The following is a 20970-nucleotide window of genomic DNA, read 5'->3' on the forward strand; positions in this document are numbered from 1 at the left end:
TCACTTCTTGTTAGCCAGCTCCATGTGACTATCCAAAAGAGCTTAGCTCCAACTAAAATGCTGGAAATCAGCTGCATGCTCCCTTTTACTGGGTCACTGATGGAGACACTGAGTACCCCAGGAATCAACACAAGAATGTTTTGACCCACAGGATCCTTACATTTTCCTTAGATTTTCTTTGCGTGAATTTCTCTATTTTTTAAATCTGTGCACGCTCTTGGCTGTCACAGGAAACTGTGGCAATGAGTTCCACAGTTTCATCGTGCTTTGTATGAAAAGGCACCTACAGCCCTTTGCTTCCTTTGAGCCTTCACCTAATAATTTCATCGAGCTAGACTAGCTCTTACAATGTGAGAGACAGCAGAGGTGATATTCAGAGGACGAGCAACCGAAGTTCTCGATAATAAGGATTTTCTCCTTTACAATGCCTTCTAGCCAAGGATTTCAAACCATATCTCAGGACTTACACGCTGTAAGATTAGCCAGAGTTCTATGAATTTATATTTTGAGGATCTGTACACTTTCTTAAGCACAAGAATACCAATGATTTTTAATACGTTTCTCCCCTTTTACTATGAAAAAGGGAAAATCGCCTATGTCCTTTAGAAGAAAGTGAGTTTTCCTTAAAATTGCAGTGTAGAGACACCAGCCGATTTCTAACAAGCATTCAATATATGCTTGCTGTCTAACGTGCAAGTGGAAATAATGTTTCCTCTATTATTATTTTACAGGCTAACAAGGCATCATTTTGTTTCTAAATTGCAATCACAAAAAAAACCAAAAAGAATAATTTTTAAAGGAAGCCCTGGCTATAACGCTGTAAACAAGATCACTTAAATGCTTTAAAACAAGCTAAAGCACTTTGGAATGGAAACTTAGAATTTGTATAGTTCTTGGGAAATTACATCAAGGAGTAAAATACATCAAGCAGCCTTCCCTGAAGCGTGAGTGTGTTGATTTCTACTGTATTAGGAACACTGCTCCAGGTAAAACCATACCATCAGCAAGACTAAATAATCCAGTTGGAAAGATAAGATTCTCTGAGGGAATTGTATGCAAACAGAAGCAACTGCTCTTCAAAATGCCTGCCATAAAAGCTACTCTTAAATGCATCTTCATCTTCAGCTAATGCTGTAAACACTAGACTTGTCAAAGGATACTGCAACAAAATGAAAATACCCTAACCACAGTTAAATAATCAAATTGATAGATTTAGATTCCAGACTTTAAGTCTTCCTGGCACGTTGTGTCATTTTCCCTGGGCAGAAAGCCTTAATAAATAAAACAACTCTACACCTGTAATTACAAGACCCATATTTTAGCTAATTATGTCTTATTTATTCATGCTAAATAAAACTATGTTGACAAGTAATGACTGAGTGCAGATACTGTCAGAAAGAGGCAAACTCCTAAAACAGGATAAAATGTCAGATACAATGGAAGGCAGCAGGAAAACTTTGTTTTTTTATTTCTTTGGTACTTCCTTTTCTCAGCCTTCATTTCTTTTCAAAGTGGAACTTTTAAAAGCCACACTCAGTCACTTATTTTTTCGCAATAGCTCATCTATCACAAGTTCTTCCTGCACAAGGCGTTGCTTTTAAAAGAACATTTCTAACAAAGGATTCTGGTGAGAAGTCAGATTCCACTTCCAAGCGGTTAAAAAGTGAGAAAAAATGTCTAAGGGAAACAACTAGCCTGCCTACCCACATTTCACAACATTCATCTCCCATTATGGACAGACTTACTAAGCCTAGGTTTCCTAATTGTTTGTTTTTTATTAAATAGATTTTAAGAGAGGCTCCCCACCTCACCCCTGGTGTTTATGGGTATTTATATCAGTTCTGGCAAATTACAGCAAGGAGTAAAATACATCAAGGAGTCTTCCCTCAAGTGTTAAGTCTAGGTTTAAGATGCTCCTCTGCCCTGTGTTTGGATTTCAAATGTGAGATCCACAAAAGGATAGCCAAATTGCAAGAAGATTGTGCAGGATATTCAACCATCTAGATTTAGAGAGAAGAGTATGCACCTTGGCCATGTGGCAAGAGGAGGAATGGGAATGTTAAAAGAAATTGTGGAAAAATGAATGAGTGAAGAAATTAAACAACAGAACTATGGGGTATCAGTTTGAAACACAAATAACTTTCCCATATGCTCAAGGTATGAAAGAACTTTCCAACAAGCCCTTTCCTTTAATGATGAAGAAAATACCTGGGATACTGCATCTAGGAAATAGAGCAAAGCCACGTGTTCCCATTAGAAAATCATCCTGAATGCAGTCAGCACAGCAAAACAAGTGCTGCATTTTCCTGTGGAGTTACTGTTGCACAGGCTTGGGGAGACAAAAGGTTGACCTTCCCGGGGGGGGGTCTCGCCCAACCCCCTTTGGGACACCCAGCCCATCAAGGCTTGGAGCCTGGGCTGTATGACCTGCCAGGAGCACGAGCAGCAAGGCTCCCACGCCGAAACCCGCATGTCTGCATGCTCCCAAACCCAGCCCAGGGCATTACAGACATTTCAAAGAAGTTCATATAATATAAATCAAACAAACTGAAGAACGCCCTTTCTTCCTCCAGATATTAGGGCAGGAACACCTCACATCTAAGTGAGTTTTCTCAAATCCACTTCCTTTGTGGTTTGCAAAACAGACCCAGGTCTATATGCATCACAGTCCTCAGTGTCACCCCGTGCATACATTTTATTTTACCTGCATTATTTTTCTGGCTACATAAATTCCCTGCCCACCACATGCATACAAGAAATACCATCTTGTATGCAAGCATACCAAGCAGCAAACCAATTTCAGAGGTACTGTGTCTTAGCTAGGAAATCTGCTATCTCACCATGGGTGCTGCATTTTTTCATCAGAGGAGTGCATATTGCATGAATTCACTTACACATCTCCCGGACTCCTGCAGGATATTGATAAAAATGCTAGTTCCAAAGTTTTAGCTGTCCCTAACATATCCGTGTATGTTTAATGCAGACTCAGAAACACTGCTGCCACTTTGGTACTTTCCAACAGCAATATGTAAAACATGGAAGTGTCTTTCTCTTTTGTTTTTTTTATTTTTTTTTCCTCCAGCACAAAACAAATTGTGGTATTAGAATTCTATTACTGGAAATCTAGAAAAACACACAGTATATATTATGTACTGTTTTTTTTTTTTTCCAGAAAACCTTTCGGTTCTTGAAATTTCCATGTTTCCAATTCGGGCTAGACATTCGATAGCCCTGGAATAATTCGGCATTTCTTCATGCCATTTTTTTTGTCATTTTGTTTTAAAGGATTACCCAACTGAATATCTTTAAAAAATATATATTTTTTCTCTATCCAACATACTATGTAACTTCATAGTTGCTGGTGTCCCTTGCTTGTTGACTTTTTGCCTGTAGTTATTACAGTTTTCCAGAATGAGCTCAACTAGTTTAGGCACTAAGTGTCTTGTGACCCTTCACATTTTTGCTCATATTTTTGCTGTCTTTGGAGAGACTTTTCTAAACAATCTGAAGGTTCCCCATGGATTTCCTAAGACTATACATGCAACTTCCAAACCAAAATGTTGATGTTGTGCTGCTGGGAACTGCTATATCCATGCACATGTGGACACACTCGTATAAACTAAAATATTAACTCCAAACAAGTTCAGCCAACTGAGTTTAACCAACTGAGGAGGACTCCAGTCTATTCTCCCAGACAAAACGACACTGAACAAAAAACACCGTAATTAATTACGGGCATTTGGTCATTGCTGATCTATGATTTTAAAATATTTTGGATGTTTTCCTAATTCATTCTTATAGAGTAATGGTATACTTGCACAATTGATTGACCAAGCAGATTGTAAAACATCTTTCAGATACGTGCAATCTTCTAAAAGAAGTACATCAAGTTTCTTTCGGTATAAATTTAATACACCTCAGACTGCAGGATGTGTGTGAGCACAAAGAACACTGAAGGATGAACTCAAGTAAGAACAAACTTTGCCCATGTGAATCTGGACACGGAACCCTCTTGCTGTTTGGAGGGCCTTTCCTAATGCAGCTGCAGGATGCAGCAGAGGCTCTCTTTCCTTCCAATATGATCAGGGGATGAGAAGATTACTTTTTCTGGTAACTCTTCTCTAGCAATGACAGGATGCACTTTACCTGTGTTTCCTTTGCCAATATCCCAAACTGCCACATGCTGCAAAGGTCTTTCAGAACTGTCACAAAGCTGTCTGAATGTGTGATAAGGATTGCTCTCCTGTGCAGAGAAATACTTCAGGACATACTTATTAGCAAGCTCTTATAGCTAGGAAGAACCTGCCTGGATATTTTCCTGATTTTTGGTTTGCAAAAGCTTTACTGATCTGGTGAAAGATTTGTAAAGTTCTCTAATAAAAACAAACAAACAAACAAACAAACAAACAAAAAACCAACCCAGGTTTTCAGACTATTTCCATTTCAGAGATTTAAAGAATGAAGGTTTGTGCAGCCAAGCCATTGTTTTTACTGTAAAAAGCAATGATGTGCAAGCAGAGGAGCTAGATACGTGAGCAAAACTGACTCCTTTCCTTCACCATGGGTTTGTATGAGTTAGACCAGGGACATCAGCTTTATGCCTGAAGTCTGCAAAATAGGAACAACTGCTGTGGGCTGGACGGAGGCAGAGCCAGTCTGAGGTAAACCAAGTGCACACAGCAACGGGGAGCTTCCCGCTGTGGCCGGCTAAGAGAACTATGGATGCTCTGTGTTGAGTAGCTCCACAACTTTTAGCAAAAACTAGATGATTGCAAAGAAGTCTGCAATAGCTTCTGAAAGTGAGGCAGTAGCACCAGGATGATTTTTTTTTTTGGTAAGGGCTTGAGATGAGACTTCACTATCAGTTACCTCTAGGAGCAAAGAGTGAATATCAACCATTGTTGCAAAGCTGCAGCCCACAGAAACTGGGAAGGGAACGGTTAGTTTATAACTTATGATTAAAAACGTGAGCTAGAATTTAAGTATTTCCTTAAGAAAACAGAAGAAAGGCGGGGGATGAGCTTTGGGTACCAAGAGCCTGTAAAGTCTCAGAGTCAAGCTTTCAGACACTTTGGACCACCTGCAGAAGCCAGAGAAGCTCACAGGCTGATTCACCTCAGCTCTATCCACAGCAGATGCAGACATGAGTTGCAAAAAATTCTTCTAGGATCTACAGTTGACAACTTTTTATCATGTATGTGTGTGGACTGGGATGTTTGTCTCACTAGCACTTACACATTTCGAGCTGTTAAACCTCTGAGGCTCTACCTTTATTATTAGAACAATTTATTGCAGAAACAAACTTTTCTGATTTTTTTTCCCCAAAAATCATTCCCCTCTCCCCATCAGAGGTTTGCAGTGTCTGTAGAAACTACATTAGCACTAGCTTCTACAAAAGTGGATGGGAATTTAGAGGAAAATACAGTAATCACTCAGGACATCATCTCTGGACATGCTGAACCACAGTGGCATTTGATTTTCAGTTCCTGCTTGCTCTGATGATGCAAATAGGCACAGATGCCAGGCAGTTCTAGCGGTTGACTACAAACAAAAAGAAGTCCTTTGAAAATATGTCTGCTCAAAGGATTAAAAGAGAAAAGACTGTCTGGAGGATTAGAAGAGAAACACTAGCATGACTGAAATAATGTCACCTCCCTTAAGCTGCATGAGTCAAAGTACAGGCCAGGGACTTTTAAAACTTGAGGAAAGTTTTACTCAGCTGGATGTGTAATTAAACACGTCTGAAAAAAACATTTTAAAAGCACCTCAAGGACTGCTCTTGGCTGTATGAGTTTTGTCCGTCTTGCTCAAAGCATGGAAGCCATCCATTCGCTTCCAGAAGAAGGCAAAAGGCAGAAAGTGTGCTCTGCAGGCACAGCAGGTACTCGCAGATCTTCTCAAGGTGCTAGCTTGTAATTTCCTGAACCACGTCTCTGTGCTGGATCGTGCTCTCACAACAGACACGCACAAAGCAAAGTACACAGTGAAGGTCCTTGCCGTGGAAAAAGCTTTTACTGAAAGCCAGCATCCCTAGGTCTCACGCTCTTCTACTTGCCACAAAGGGACTTGGTGCCACAAGATGTCACTGAGATGAAGGTTGAATGCCATAGCATCACTTCAGTTTTGTTGTACTTTGGTTACTACCAGCCCACAGGTGCAGGGAAGTCTTTGTGTCAAGAAATAAAGAAGAGACCTGTTTGAAGTGGATCATACAACCATTTTTCCAAACAGACGTGCAAGACATTAAAACGCAAGCTACAGAAAATGCAAATTTCTGCTAATGTCACCACAGGACATATCTTTGTGGAATATTCTTCCGTAAATTGCCCAGATCTGCATACACAGTGCAATTCTTGCTGTGAATTATTAGTGAATAATTATTAGTGAACAATTATTGACTATCTCAGGGATTTACACAGATATACCATAGTTTTTTTGGATGTCAAAACACTTGTCCAAAACTGGTGAAGGACATGCTGTATCTGAACAATCTCGAAGGACAGGTGCAAGTTGGGCAGATATTTTAAGATCCAAGAAGACCACTCAGATATTGAGGCACTTTCCTTATAGTTCTTAAGAAATCTGTAAAAGAACAGAAACAAAAACCAACAAGCACTGCTTGAACAGTGTTAGTCTGCTGAATCATCTGTTAACCCTGCCAGATGTCGCCAGTGATACACTGACTGCACAAACTAGAAAAGCAAACATGCAGTGACTTTGCTAAAAATCACTTTGAAAGCAATTTTCCTTCACTTAAATGTCATGATCATGTGTCCCAACAGAAAATACATGTTCGAAGCACCACAGAAAGAGCTCTTCAAAGATCTAAAGAAATTAATTCAGACCAATTTATAATGCTCAAAACAGAAAGAACTGAACATAACAGAGTCTCTGACACTCACCTTGGACCTTTTCTTACAGTGCTGGTAACAACAAATGGGACTTAATTAAAAAAAAAAAGAAAAAAAAAAACACAAAATGAGCAATTTTATTTAGAATAATAGTACTGTATGAGCCCTACTGAAAACCTTCCAAGGCCATCTATCTCAATTATTGATAAAATGAATCAGATCCAAAGAATTAATGGTGTTAACAAAACATTTATAAAGTTTGCAGAATGCATCCAATTATCAGCTCTAAATGAAAGTGCAAAAATTCTTTGAGCTTGCATGATGTTAAAAGGAGATTTGGTAAAATGACACGACATAAAATACAGGATGGAGCAAAAACATTCACATGGAGCAAATAGCTGCTGGTTACAACAGAGGAAAAAAAATATATCATCAACATTTACTGGAGGCTCATAAATGTGTGGGTCAATGAAAGGTATCCTGATCAATCTACCAGTAGAGAGATGCTGGAAAACAAGATTTCCATGCCTTCGGTTAGTTCCTTTGCTCCCAGAAATCCAAAGACACCGCAAGAAAATCCAGCTTCTCAAATCACCTCTCCACCACAAATGAACGAATCACTTGGCTTGTTCTTCATCCTATGCGCAGCGGACGCTGGTCAGTAATTTAGAGCTCAATCCACAAACACATGACATTCTACTCAGGCTCAGAAACATTTAACTTTTCCAGTGCAAAAAAAATTTAGAGCATGCAACACAAATTAACCAAAGATTGATCAAGTTGTTAACGTATGGGCTCAAAACTTGCAAAGCACTGACAAGTACCTTCTTTGTGTGCTACTTGATTTGTGCACTTGCAGGCAAAGAAAAATGGGAACTCAAAATATCTGGACAGATGTTTGTTGGTGAATAGACTCCTTTTTATGTATGTGAATGCACACAGTACTTTTACTGTTAATTTCCAGAAAATTCAGAAATTCATATGCCACCTCCAGGTCCCTAAAAGTAAAACTGTTTCCAATAAAACTGCTACAAACTCTGCTGTGCCAAAACAACAAGTGACTCCTTACCATACAAAGATTGCCTCATCCAGCATACAGGAAACAGAAAGTATCAGTCGGAGACACCTACTGTAATGCAAGCTTCTCCTCCAGGACCAACTGACAAGTTGTGGATGGATGGATGGATAGCTATATACTAAAAGGAAGAATGGAAATTCAGTGGATACCAAAGTAGCCTGAAACTTTTGAAATGAAGTCTGCATACACTCTTGCCAAATCCATTACAGAATTATTTAGCTCTCCCCTGGTATTTCAAAGTTGTCGTCCATGGATACCTATATTGATTTTTTTTTTTTTAAAGACTTATATTAAACTTCTGTTTAATGTCTCTGGTATGTATATTAGTGGGTGCCATCACCAAGAAAGCATTCATCAGTCCTAGGCTACCACCAAGAGCTGGTCATCAAAGCCAAACCAGAACATACAAACAGGCATTTTCCAAAAATCCTAACAAACCATGTAAGTCGGTCACCTCAGGATGTAACAACAGCTGAAATTTCTGACCACATTTCAATGACTAAAATAGTGGTGGAAGACGTCTGCCCTTTATAACCATGGACTGAAATACACACCCCATGTATTATGGCAGCCTTTCGGTGGCATTTTCTGTGCTCAGGAAAGCTGGAAGACAGAGCATTTAAAGCAACTATGGAGTACATACCATGCGACATTACTAAAGGGACTAAGCTTTGATCCTGCCATTTGCTTGTTATAAGCAGGTGATTTTATTCACCTTGTCAAAGAGATATTGAAATTACACCAAAAGTCACTGCAGGAGCAGGGTTTTCAAAACTAGTAATATGTGTATGCACACATCTACATATATATACACATATACATGTGTGTATTATATAGTACATTACTACATATCACATACTGTACGTTATATATTATGACTACACTGCGGAAAGTATTAGGAGAAAGACAGCATTGTAGTCCCAATTAATTAAGTCCCAAGTCTTCTTAATTTTCTGAATCAGAGATAAAACCTATGTATACAGTTAAAATATTACAGTACAGTAGAAAATCAGTCAGAAAATCACTGTCAATGAAAATAATTTCTTCTTTTACGTGCTTGCCAAGATCCAGGTGTGGTGTACTGTTCTTCTTTAGAAACAACGGGAACATTTTCTAATGCGACAGCAGTGTGCAAGTTGCAGGGGACGTACACGTGCTGTAGCTGCCCACTAATCAGGCAGAGAAGAGGAACACCAGACTCCCTGGAAAGGTCGCTCCAGGCCACCAGCTCTCCACGGTTCACTGTAAAGTCATTACTGTAAGAGAGCTCAGCTCTGCCAGAAGGCACCTGTCCACACTGCAAGGTGAACACTTGGTACCGGCAGCAAACAGCCTTGCTTCATCTTGGATGAAAACTCAGAGCAAAGGAAAGTCAGAGAAAGAATGACAAAATCTTTATTCTGCAAAATGAAATTTAAAATTACAGGTTTTATCATGGCTTGTTTTAATTTTTTGTTTAGAGGAGACTATGCTAGACTAGCACACCATGTTGGCTACCCCCATACTGGAACTAAACTGACTGCACTTGAGTGCATAACAGAAGGGCAACTTAGATAAACCTGTTCTTAGTTCTTTAGCTCCTTCTCTTGAGCATTTGCCTAGAAGAGAAAAAAACCTGCAGCTTTGACAGCTTTTTCAAGGAGCAGCAATTCCGTCTGGTTCAAGACGGCATCTTATGGGTCTGATAGGTTCAGGATTTTCTTGAGCTGCCAAGCAAGAGTGGGGTCTGTTCCCTGCAACCAGTGGAGATGCTTGCTCTTCAAAATCAAGAAAAGCAATGAACTGGTCCAGAGCACTATTACAGTTGGGCGTGGACTCATGGGCAACTAATACGGAAGAGATGATATCTTAATACCACCTACCCAGAATCACTATCATCCCCAGAAGACAAAGAAGAGTCTATGGTCATCTTATGCTAATTATAAAGTGTACAGTTTAATTCCCTCATCTCCTTTTAAGGGAGATAAAGAAGCAGTTTAATAATTAAATTAAAAAAATAAACAGTGCAACTGTACATGCCATGTAGGGAAACACGTTTGTGGTTCCTCAGCTCTAAAAACTATTTACTGACACTCAAATCACTGTAACCATTACCTTCACACAGGATTTGAACATAGCAATGCCATTCAAAGACAGCTGCAAAGAAAGACATAATTACTCACAGGCTTCCAATTTTAATTAATGCTTCCTGATGTAACAATAAAGTATGATTAAAGTATGCCTGGCCAATTGAGTTTCATACTGCATACTTATTTCTTACAGTAGCTTTTATCAAGTTTTAAATTTGAAATCATTAATTGAAACCCTTAAAATGTCGACACAATATGTTTACTACCAAGTCTTAAAAATAACTGGGTCATTATAATTAAAGTTCCTTAACTGACTTCAACTTGAAAGTGTTGGGAATGGTTGAGATATGATGTATAAAATGAACATGTTTTTAATCCAATTTTTAATGCTATGTGATCTAAACAACCAAGACATCAAAGACTGCACACTTTTTAACAGAGGATTTTTCACTTTAATGACATCCACTTTTCCATTCCATTTTCCCCTTTGTCCCCCTCCATTCAACTTTCCCATTTATTTTAAATTATATTGAACATGCAGCAAAGAAAGATGTGAAATCCTAAACCTACTGCTGGGGGCACAGTTCCTGCCGTGGTAACTCCCTCCCATTCAGCTTCACTCAGAGGCCACTTTATTTCCTTTTCAAATAGCCATTAGCTTTGCAGTGAGGAAAAGTGATTCAACTAATCCTCTAATTATCAGTAATCCAAAGATGACTTCCATTTGCAGAGAAAATGACAGACAAACCTGGCATGCCAATTCTCCTAGCCTTATATGCTACAAGTGGAGAAAACATTGCTCAGATATTACAAAGGATGCCGAATGTGAATGGAGAAGCCTGCAGACATGAGAACTGATGTCCTCAGCTCAAACAGTATGTTGTTGAGCTTTTGGAGGACAATAACTGCAAGGAAGTTTTCCACTTAGTACGCGTCCTCTGGTAGCACTGTACTGGTAAGAAAGGAATAACAGACATCTAGGGAGGGCAATGGAGAGGCATGTGCTTCAGGTGCACATTCATGCTTGCAGAGCAGCAATTCAGGCTTTAAGTGTCTCAGCAGTTAATGGTTAGACCTGAAGATCTTGAAGGCCTTTTCCAGCCTAAATCATTCTATGATCCCACTGTCACTTTGGTCCTGTTGGACTTCCACCCGATGTTAGCAAAGCTTCCACTGACTGAAGTACCAGCTGGCTTGATGCCACAGCTGACCGTCACCCTGTAACGTGCTAACATATATTCTTTAAATTGCAAGACATTTTAAAGATGATACACTTCTGCAAGTGCACGAGGCTTCCCGGCGCTGCAGCCGCGTCTTACCGAGCACAGCCAGCCAGGCTGGCTCAGCCCCAGCACGGCAGCAGATCACTTACTTCCCGCACCTGGCAAATGGGCGCCGTGGGTGAGGTTGGCTTTCCTCCCTGAAATCCTGCCATGCTCATTTTCAGGGGCGGCCTGCTTTTTATCAACTCAACAGCACCAGGGATCGAGCCAGGAAATGTTAGGTACTGAGTGTGCTCTTCGGGTTCGGCTCACGAGGGGACAATAGGGAGCAGTTGGTAGGGAAGCTTCAAAATGTTTGGCAGCTTGTTTTAAAATAAAATATCCCAAAGCTGACCGACAGCTTATGCACAGTCCCATGGGAGCATCTCAGTGACCGAGCTTTCCTTGACAAGTGCTCACTTTGGGCATCGCCCATCTTTCTGTACCCCAAGGTCCTTAAACCTCACGCCTTCAGCTCCAGCCACATATGCAAATACTGTCTACAGTCCATTTAGATTTCTCTTGGGTGTTGCTTCTCCAACGTCAATTCTTTCAAGCTACATGAGCTACAGAGACTGAGGTTCACCCTATTTGCTAGCCAGGACACCTGAAAGGCGGAGGAGGGAGCAGCAATCCACATGTGAGGGGCTGAAGGGAAGGGGTTTCCTGCCCTGCCAACCCACTGCATCTCTGAGGGCGAGCAGGAGCTTGAAAAATGCAGAGAACTGCAGGCCAAAGTTAAGAAACTAAGAGGCTTGAACATCTCAGAGAAGAATGGGCAGCAACAGAGGGAACCTGAAGCCTTGCTTAAAGGGAGCGGGGGCTTCTTCATTAAGCCCTTCAGAGCCATCCACATCACCAATAAACACAAAATAACACAACTTTTTCTTCTCTGTAAAGTGGGTGTAATATATACATTGACGTGAGTAATTTGATTGTTTTTCTATGGTGAAATGCAACTGCTGATGCTTATTTTGGGTAGCAACAGAAGACCATTTCCTAGATCAGGATCCCGATTCAGTGCAGTTCTGCTGTCTTGATGTTTTCTTTTTTTTTTTTCCTTTTCTTTCCTCTTTCTCCAGAGATTAACTTTAGAAAACAGTCTATCCTAATTTCAGTGTGTTAGGACTGCATGCCCACAGACTGTGAAACACAATCAAATCAGACTTGATAACTCTAGGCTTTTTTATTCTATCTACATGTCCATATATATATCAAGAAAATCCTTCCTTACAGTTGTGCTGCAGAAAATCTGTAAGATTATGACAGTGGCAATCTGAATTCTCCAGAACTTCCTCATTTCACATAGCAGAAGCCCACGGTAACCACTTATAATTGTACACACAACTTAACACCTGCTCTATCTATTTTGAAAACACTATAAATAGGCAATGACCCAAATCTAACCTGGCTACAGTCCAAGCCAGGGAGTCAGAAGGTTGGCAATTAATGTTATATAAAAAGACAAAACAACCCAAGAAATAGTTCACCTTTATTTGGATGTAAATCCTCATCTAACAATAGCTCTTACACTTTTTTTTCCTCTATTCTTTTTCCCTTCAAATAAACCAGACAGGCAATATAGATGTCACTAATACATGCCTGAGTACACATATCCTCATTAAATAGATTGGACAAAGAAGTGGAAAGTTCCTGATTTACTTAAACATCTACAGCTTCTTTATTGCTTTAATGAAATCAATTAAAGAAAGTCAAGTAAGGGTCAAATAAGCAAACTTATTAAGCTGAAGTAAGCATTTTAATGAATAATAATTGCGTTTAAAGGTGTCCTGAAGATTCCTTGCTTCATCTACCGGTCAAGCTTCCAGATTAATGATTGATGGTATTCTCTATTTTTTGCAGTACTTTTAAGCTTTATGTTGGTGCAGGAATACTAACATACTGTACTGAATTGTCCCATTCATGAATAATAATCAGATATTTTCCTTCCATCTTGATAAACATTTGCCAGAGGTAGCCAAATTCCTTTTGTTTTGTGGCAATAAAAGGTGACATGTCAGGGTGAGAAAACCACTATGTCTACAAGATATGCAACTGATAGTTTAGGGATTAATGATTTGGGCACCGTGGAACTGAGAATTTTATTCACAAAAATAGCAACACACTTCTTATGGCAAGTATTTTGATGTATTTTGACTATAAACTTGTAAAAGCGGGGCTTTGGTTTTTGTTCTTCACTCACTTAGTTGTTGCGACCTAATCTAGTCCTAGTTTCTGGACTCAGTGTATTTAGTACTATTGACAAGCAAACAATACAATCACAAACATAATGAAAGCTGCCCAAACTGCAAGTCTTTCCTTAAGCAAGAAACTTTTTTGACCACATTTATTGAGGAAGGAGGCACTGCGAAGTCATGAATCATTGCCAGATCTGGTCAAGAAATCTTTGCTGCAAATCCTTCTTGATGTACTTACATAAGCAAATTTAAAACCATGCAAATACAGCTAGGAGTTCTTTTATCCAAACAATGAGTCCATTACCACAGCCAAAGCTTCACATTAGCTATAGGTGTCACAAGACAGATCAGAAATTATTATTTCAGCACTTCTCTTCAAAGACAGCAAAGTTTCCTTAAAATTAAAGAGGAAGAAAAAGCAAACCATTCCCCAAACCTCAAATATTTTTTTTTCCAGCTGACACCAGCTTTGATAGTGGCAAACAGAATTAGGCATCTCAGTCTTCCCTCAAACTACGGAGCACAGGGATGTCACTGACTCCTACTGGATGACATAGCCTTAGGTCACCATTGCCTGGGTTTGTCATGTTCAGCATGCCTGTCCTAGACACCAAAAGCCTAAGAGTGCATAAAATATATCACTGAATTTCAGTATGATAGAGGATATTTTACTTTACATGTAGGACTGCATCTTGCAGCTTCCCTTTCTCCTTCCTCCACTCTCCTAACAAAGAACAATTTCCACGTGGCTTTTGTACTTGCAAAAGACAAAATGGTGTCTTCACAACCTTTAGCACTGACACCTTATGCCAACAACAAAAAACATAATGTCTGTGTACCCAGGAAAAACAACTTAAGATTGAATAATTTCACTTCTAAGTTCCTTAAATTCCTCTGCTACTCACAATTAGTTCCAACTTCATGAAAAATCTATGATGACTAAAGGCAATAACTAATTAAAAATATATATATATATAAATGGATTTTCAGCTAATAGCTCTATTTCTGGAATACTCCAATGCCTCTACTGATTACAGATTTCTACCATCAACTTCCTTTTTTTTTTTTTTTTTAAATAAACATTTAGCTGTGCCAAGCCCCCACTTTGTTTCCTACTTTTTAGATAAAATTCTCCTGCCAAAGCAACAGAACCATGCTGTGATGGAAGCCAGTGTCAGACGCATATACAATCTCAATAAGCTCATCAATAAAATGCCAGCTTAACTCCTATCCAAGGAAGAAAGTTTTAAGATGCTGATGGATGACTTTGTTGATGATGACGAAAACAATGAACTGGATACGGTGCTCACGGGAGTAATTCAGGGAAGACAGCAAAACAGCTACCAGGCAATTTGCTCTGCAGGGTAGAGCCAGCCAAGAAGGCACAGGGGCTCTGCACAACATATGGGCACCACTGCCCTGCTTTCCATGCCTCACACTCCCTAATTCTTGACTTGCAGACGTTTCAAAGTGACCCTGTGGCTGGGTATACTCTCCACCCTCACACGTAGAAAACAAGAAAATACATCAGACTAAGTTAAGAACGCCTCTTGCTTACCTCACTACAGGTCACAACTTTTTTCCTCAGTGTGGCAGAGCCTGGTTTTCTCTCTCCCATCTTTCTTGGCTCGTCCTCCTCACTTTCTTCCTCTTCATTCTTCTCATTTTTTTCCTCATTCTCATACCTTCCATCTCTTTTCCCTAAATTACTTAATCACTATTTCAGCTAAGATGTCGGCAGAATAAAAGATCAGCAAAGATGAACTAGAAATATCTGGAGTTACAATTGCTCCAATCTACTGGACCAATGTGCCAAACCAAATTTATGGGGAACGAAAACAATGTCACGTATAACTAAGGTATCCTTTTTTTTTTTTTTTTTTTTCCTCTGAATCATCTTCCAAACAAATGGATGAGAAGCTTTTTGTTGACAAATTTACAAATTTTACTTTTCAATGATTATATTAGAAATGCACCCTGGTTTTTATTCCAGCATCAAAAGAGATGGGCTCACAGTTTCTACATGCACATCTATGTTTACAGACACAGACATGACAAGGGCTAGCACTCTCTGGATCTCTAAAACTGCTGTTTTACTCTTAGCAAATTATTCTACAGAGAGGTGGTGAAAAGAAAAAAAAAGCAAGCTTTTCCTCTGAGTTTCCTCTCCCTTACTGCAGTATCTCATAACCTCTACATATCAGCACATACGTGGGATACAATAATATTTTGTTTTCTTTTATAGTTCTAGCACATATAATCTCTATCACTGTTTAGCACACTTGTCTTCTGTTCCTTTGCTAATAGATATTAGTTCATACCAGTGGGAAAATAGCCAGTGATGGAACTCAAGGTACAAACCTGATACCTAAAGACCTATCTCAATCCTGCCAGCAGTCTCAAAGCACCCAGAGAAAACACAAAGACTGAACACCTGTTCCTGGTTAAACAAAGAAAATTGGATTTTTATCAGTTTGACTGTCACCTTTTACATAGCACTGTTTCGTCAAGAGCCACTAATGAAAGAGCTTAGCAGCAGATAAAGGACATGTGGCTTTGACTGAATCCATAGATTTACTAAAATATTTTACAGCGAGAATTATATTCCATGCTTTTCAGAGCTGAAATAGGATTACAAAGCATGGAAATGGATGTCTTAAAATATATATTATTGCATATGACTGAGCAGCTTCATTAATAACGCTGTCTCAGAAGATTTCAGTTCTGCACGTAGACTTGGTGGAACTTTAAATAAACTGCCTGTCTGTAATCCATATATATTTTGGCAGGCCTTCTGAATGGATGCCCTAGGAAAGAATGGAGGGTTTCAGCAGTTTGCATGCTAATAAAGTATCCTGAAAGCTAACACAATCATTTCCCTTTTCATCCACATCCTCTGTGTGTGTGTGACCATGGACATGCTACCTCCTCTACGTGTGTTCTCCAGTACCATTCTACATGTTACAAAGGCACTGTGAGGATGGACTGCCTTGGAGATTGTAAGTCGACTACATACTGAGCTCGTGGAGGTCCATATAAAGGCTTAAAATAGACAAGGCTAACTGCACAATGCTGCAGCTTGAAGGTCTTTCTGAAAATCCCACCCAGTATTTCACTGCTACCAGAAGAATATAAGAAACTTCTGGAAATTTGAAAAAAAAAGATCCAAATCAACTCACAGCTTGTCCTCTGAGACCACCAACAAATGAGTAAAAAAGCCATGATGAAAATGAGAGTCACAACAGCAGAGCAGCAGAGGAAGCCCTCCCCATAAAGCGGGAGGTGCAAACTTGTGTCCTTTTCCAGAGCCATAGCCAAGGCTACCTGTGCAATGCAGCTGCCAGCAGATACCTTTCAGTTCAGCCGAGGAGTCAGAGCTAAATAAATAACATGCTAACTACATCATTTCTTTGTGCACATGAACCGCAGGAAACTTGTGTGCCTTAAGCACACTAGCCAGATGGGATAATTAGGCTCAGACAGATCATTGACCTTCCTAGGAAAAATACCTCAGAAATGGAGGTTGACTGAATAAATCTGTGTCACGTTATGAAACTCCCAGACAATCCATGGAAACCCATCTGTACTGACTCATGGTGTTCCTGCGGGTGCATCTCATGAGGGCTGGAACATTGGGGTTTGGGTATTATTCAGGATTTCTTAAATCTTCTCTATGGAAAAGAGTACCGAGAGTTCACGGCTGGGAACTACTCAGCTGTCTTTCTATGAAAATGTTGAAAGCACATATATATGCATTTATGCTAAACAATTCTCTCTTTAATTATCACTGAGGCTGGTTTGTCACAGTAAAACAATTTTGGGGAAGTCAAGGCTTTGAGACAGCACAAAATGCAAATATAATTTCACCTTCCCTAAATGGAAGGCATGACACCCATTTAAATCATATTATTCTATCTTGAATTATAAAGGCAAATATAATCAAATAATCTTCTATTTGAAAATAAGTTCATTATTTTAGAGTTACAAAGGCCACATGGTCTCCCTGAAATCAAGGGAAGCTTTCTTTTCCTTTCTGCACCAAGTCTAGTTTTCCTTCCTCAATGTGGACCTCCATGTTCATACCCACACTGATTAAGAAATACTTTCACAGGAGGCTACTCTGCTATTTTCCAGGCGTTTCCATGTCTTGTAATTCTTTTCCTAGCCAAAAAAAAAAAAAAAAAAAAAAACAGAAAGGATCAGAAGCACAACCTGCTATGAACTAAGCACATACCGCAACTCCAAAGACAAGCAACTCCAGGAGGAGTTCACAGGCAGAAGGTAAGAGCAACTTCTCAAGAGTCCCATCCTTCCTGTAGAGATTGGGGCTGGCTCGGTGAGCTGCAGTGACTGGTAGCGTCTTTTCCCGTACCCCTGTGGCGTGGCATTCTCAGGGAGCCAGAAATTAAGATTATCCAGACACTTTAAGTGTACCGACTGCAAACATATTACATATCCCAACAAAAACATGCAGCTCCACTTGGCCATTCACTGGACATTCCTGCATTAACAGAGCCATCTTGTTATTTGAGACATATCCACATAAGCTACATCCACAAGGGACATGGGGCATCAAAAACTAGTCCTTATTTTAACAAAACACACGTATTTAAATAAATCAAAATAAAAAGCTAAACAGCTAATTTCAACTCATAGCAAGCTCTGACTTTGAAATACAGTTCTTTTTTGTCTGGGATCTTCAAAAGTGACCTATGCCCAAGTTAGGGCCAGGGCATTGGTAAGGAAGGTTTATGCCTTCTGCTCCACACAACACGCACTCACACGTGTGGACACCACCCTCTATACACCCATCGTGTAAAGAACAGCAAATCTCAACAGTATCACAACAGTATCTGTATCTAACTTCTCTTATCAACCCACTGGCTGAAAATGTTTTTAACGGCTATTCAATTGGATTGCTGCTAATGAACACAGATTTTTAATTATAAAGCAAGCAAACAAGCAGGGAGGGAAAAAGAAGATAATAGATCAAATCATCTTGCGATTTACATAGAGGTAAATCAGAAGTCACTCCATTAGAAGAAGAGGGATTATAAGAACGTATGAAATGACTCGACCCCACTATTTAAACTCGCTGTTTTACCCATTTCACACGACTTCCATGATCTCATTAGTGCACTGTTCTTCTCTTAGCAGCAGTATCCATCCATTCTTACTTGCTGGAAGACACTTAACATTACCACAGACTTCACAGCATATAGACCAGTCACATCACACTACACAGACACAGAAGTCACAGGATTAAAACATTTACAAAGTTCTTTCTTGATGCTAAACTTCCTGAAAAGCATGTTCGTAGAAAAGCTTCCCTACTGCTATTCTGAATCTGTGCACAGCTGTGGCACATGCAAGTCCCACCTTGCCACAGACAAAGTCCTTCTGAATTTACAGACAATCCACTACATGGTAAGAAGAGATTTGACCTTAAAATTACTCTAACACTGACATCTAGAGACAAGAGGTGGGAATCTACCTTTTAATGGGGCTGCCCAACTGGGCAGAGTTGAACCTCCTGTCCATAGGGACTCAGTAGGTCAAGTTGCAGTTTGGACTTGATGATCTTGAAGGTCTTTTCCAACCTAGATGATTCTATGATTCTACAATTCTACTCCCCTTCCCAACACCAAGCAGCTACAGATGCACCTCCAACTCAGGTACATCAGGTACAGTCATGGGTGAATTATGGGTGGTGATGCACCATTCCCTGGAGCAATTTCATGATTAAATCCAGACCTCTGTTTTCACTTATTAAATAGAGGAAATGGGAAAGAAAAGAAGGTAGATTTCAACACTCCTAACAAATGAATTGCAACATAAGCTAAGCACACCCGATGATATGGCAGCTGCCCACATTTTCAGGCAGCCAGACAAAACACTCTCATCTCAGGGACTGTAATACCAAGGCAAACTCTTCTCTAATGCTCTGCAGCAGAAGTGGCTTTGTAGCTCTTGGTACAGTACTCCTGGGGCTTTCTCTGCATAACAAGGGTGCAATGGTCCATGCACCTACAGGAGCAGCTATTTTGCCCCTGTATTCATTTCAATATAGTCCAGATGGAAGAATTAGCCTATCAGAGTCAGCTGCCAACCAACTTGTCTCAAGAAAGCCTGTGAGGAATGCACAGCTGCAGCTCCAGCACACAACCCACCTTACTGGCTTTGCATTTCTGGGAGTTGAATTAAGGGGATGATGGCTTTTTACCCCTGCAGGGAAGTGTTTCAAGAGGGAGCTTCAAGCTGCAAATGCTTTTCACTAAACATGGTGTCTGATGAACCCCTGTAGCGTATGTGCATGTATGTGTATATGCAGAGATACACACTGGAAATCTCCCAGCTGGACCTCAAAGGGGAAGATGAACCTTTGAAGCTAATCCCAGCTTGGGGTAAATATGATAAATATGAGCAGGTTTTTACGTCATCTGAATCTATACATTTTGCATGGTCTGGATTTTGTAATCCATGTATCCCATTGACACTAACATGACTTGTGTCAAGGGTGGTTTTCACTTTCTTTTACCTATCCATCCAGAACATTCATCTCTGGCAGCAGTCTGCAAAATCAGAGTGCAGATTCACTCTCCTCCTCAGTACCTTGAAACTTGCTTCAAGGACAGCAAAGGGTTCCAGACTGCTCCTCCACTTGGCTGACATCATGTTTTTTTTTTAATTGAAGTTACTGCTGGTGTATGGTTTTAGCCAAGGGACTGCACAAACAGCAGCACTGTAGGAAGGAGAGCACCACAGCCCTGTGAAGGAGCAGACACCACAGCAGACCTCAGAGCCAAAACCGAATCAGTTAGATATGCACCAATACAAGCGCATATATTTCAAGATAATTGACATGACTCTCCAGTCATCTTCCCTGGAAATAATCAGCTGTCAAAATGAACTTAACTAAAAAGACTAAAGAGTACACCCTCCACTGATGTGAAATTAACAAGTCCTCTCATACTGACAAATGCTTCGCCTTCCCGTAATGAAAACTGCGCAACGGATAAAAGTCCTCTGTTGAACGAGCTGCCAGCAAGAACATCAAGACGAGTTATTTTTCAGCATCACAGGCACACAAGCGGTTCGCTCTAGGAAAGGCATGCTTGCCAGCAAGGCAGGCACACAGACCCTGCTTCCCCTAGTGCTCAGACTTTTGTGGTCTTGTGTGTTTTAGCAGCTTACCTGATCACAACAGAAGGCAACAGCCACACCACAAGGGGAACATGCCTTATTTAAGCACACTGAAATGAAAACTCAGCCTGTGGACTGAATGCTTAGGCTACAAACTAGGTAATGAGATCTTCTGACGTATTCCAGATGTATGCATGAATGCTTAGGCATGTATATGGGTAATTAGATATAAATACATATGGGAAAAGAGAGAGAGAGAGTGATACACTAAAAAACGGTTGCAGAATTGTCTCAGAAAGTTGTCATAATCATTACCTGCTTGGACTTCAGCATTGGTGAACTGGTCTTAAAAACAATCATTCGCTCATG

The 20970-nt window shown here is 40.0% G+C and overlaps 1 protein-coding gene across 4 annotated transcripts in view; it reads right to left on the minus strand.

The window, feature by feature from the left end:
- Positions 1–20970, minus strand: part of VWC2 (von Willebrand factor C domain containing 2) — a 57054-nt gene that overhangs the window by 14737 nt on the left and 21347 nt on the right. Inside the window, exon 4 of one of the 4 annotated variants that reach the window (XM_083826798.1) lies at positions 4409–6582. The exons of the other annotated variants lie outside the window; for them this stretch is intronic. Coding sequence (XP_083682924.1) covers positions 6524–6582 — 59 coding nt within the window. The 3' untranslated portion in view covers positions 4409–6523. Of the gene's footprint in view, positions 1–4408; positions 6583–20970 lie in introns of those variants that run through there. 4 annotated transcript variants of the gene reach the window in all.

This window comes from Anser anser (assembly GCF_964211835.1).
Source record: "Anser anser genome assembly, chromosome: 2".
Taxonomy (NCBI): domain Eukaryota; kingdom Metazoa; phylum Chordata; class Aves; order Anseriformes; family Anatidae; genus Anser; species Anser anser.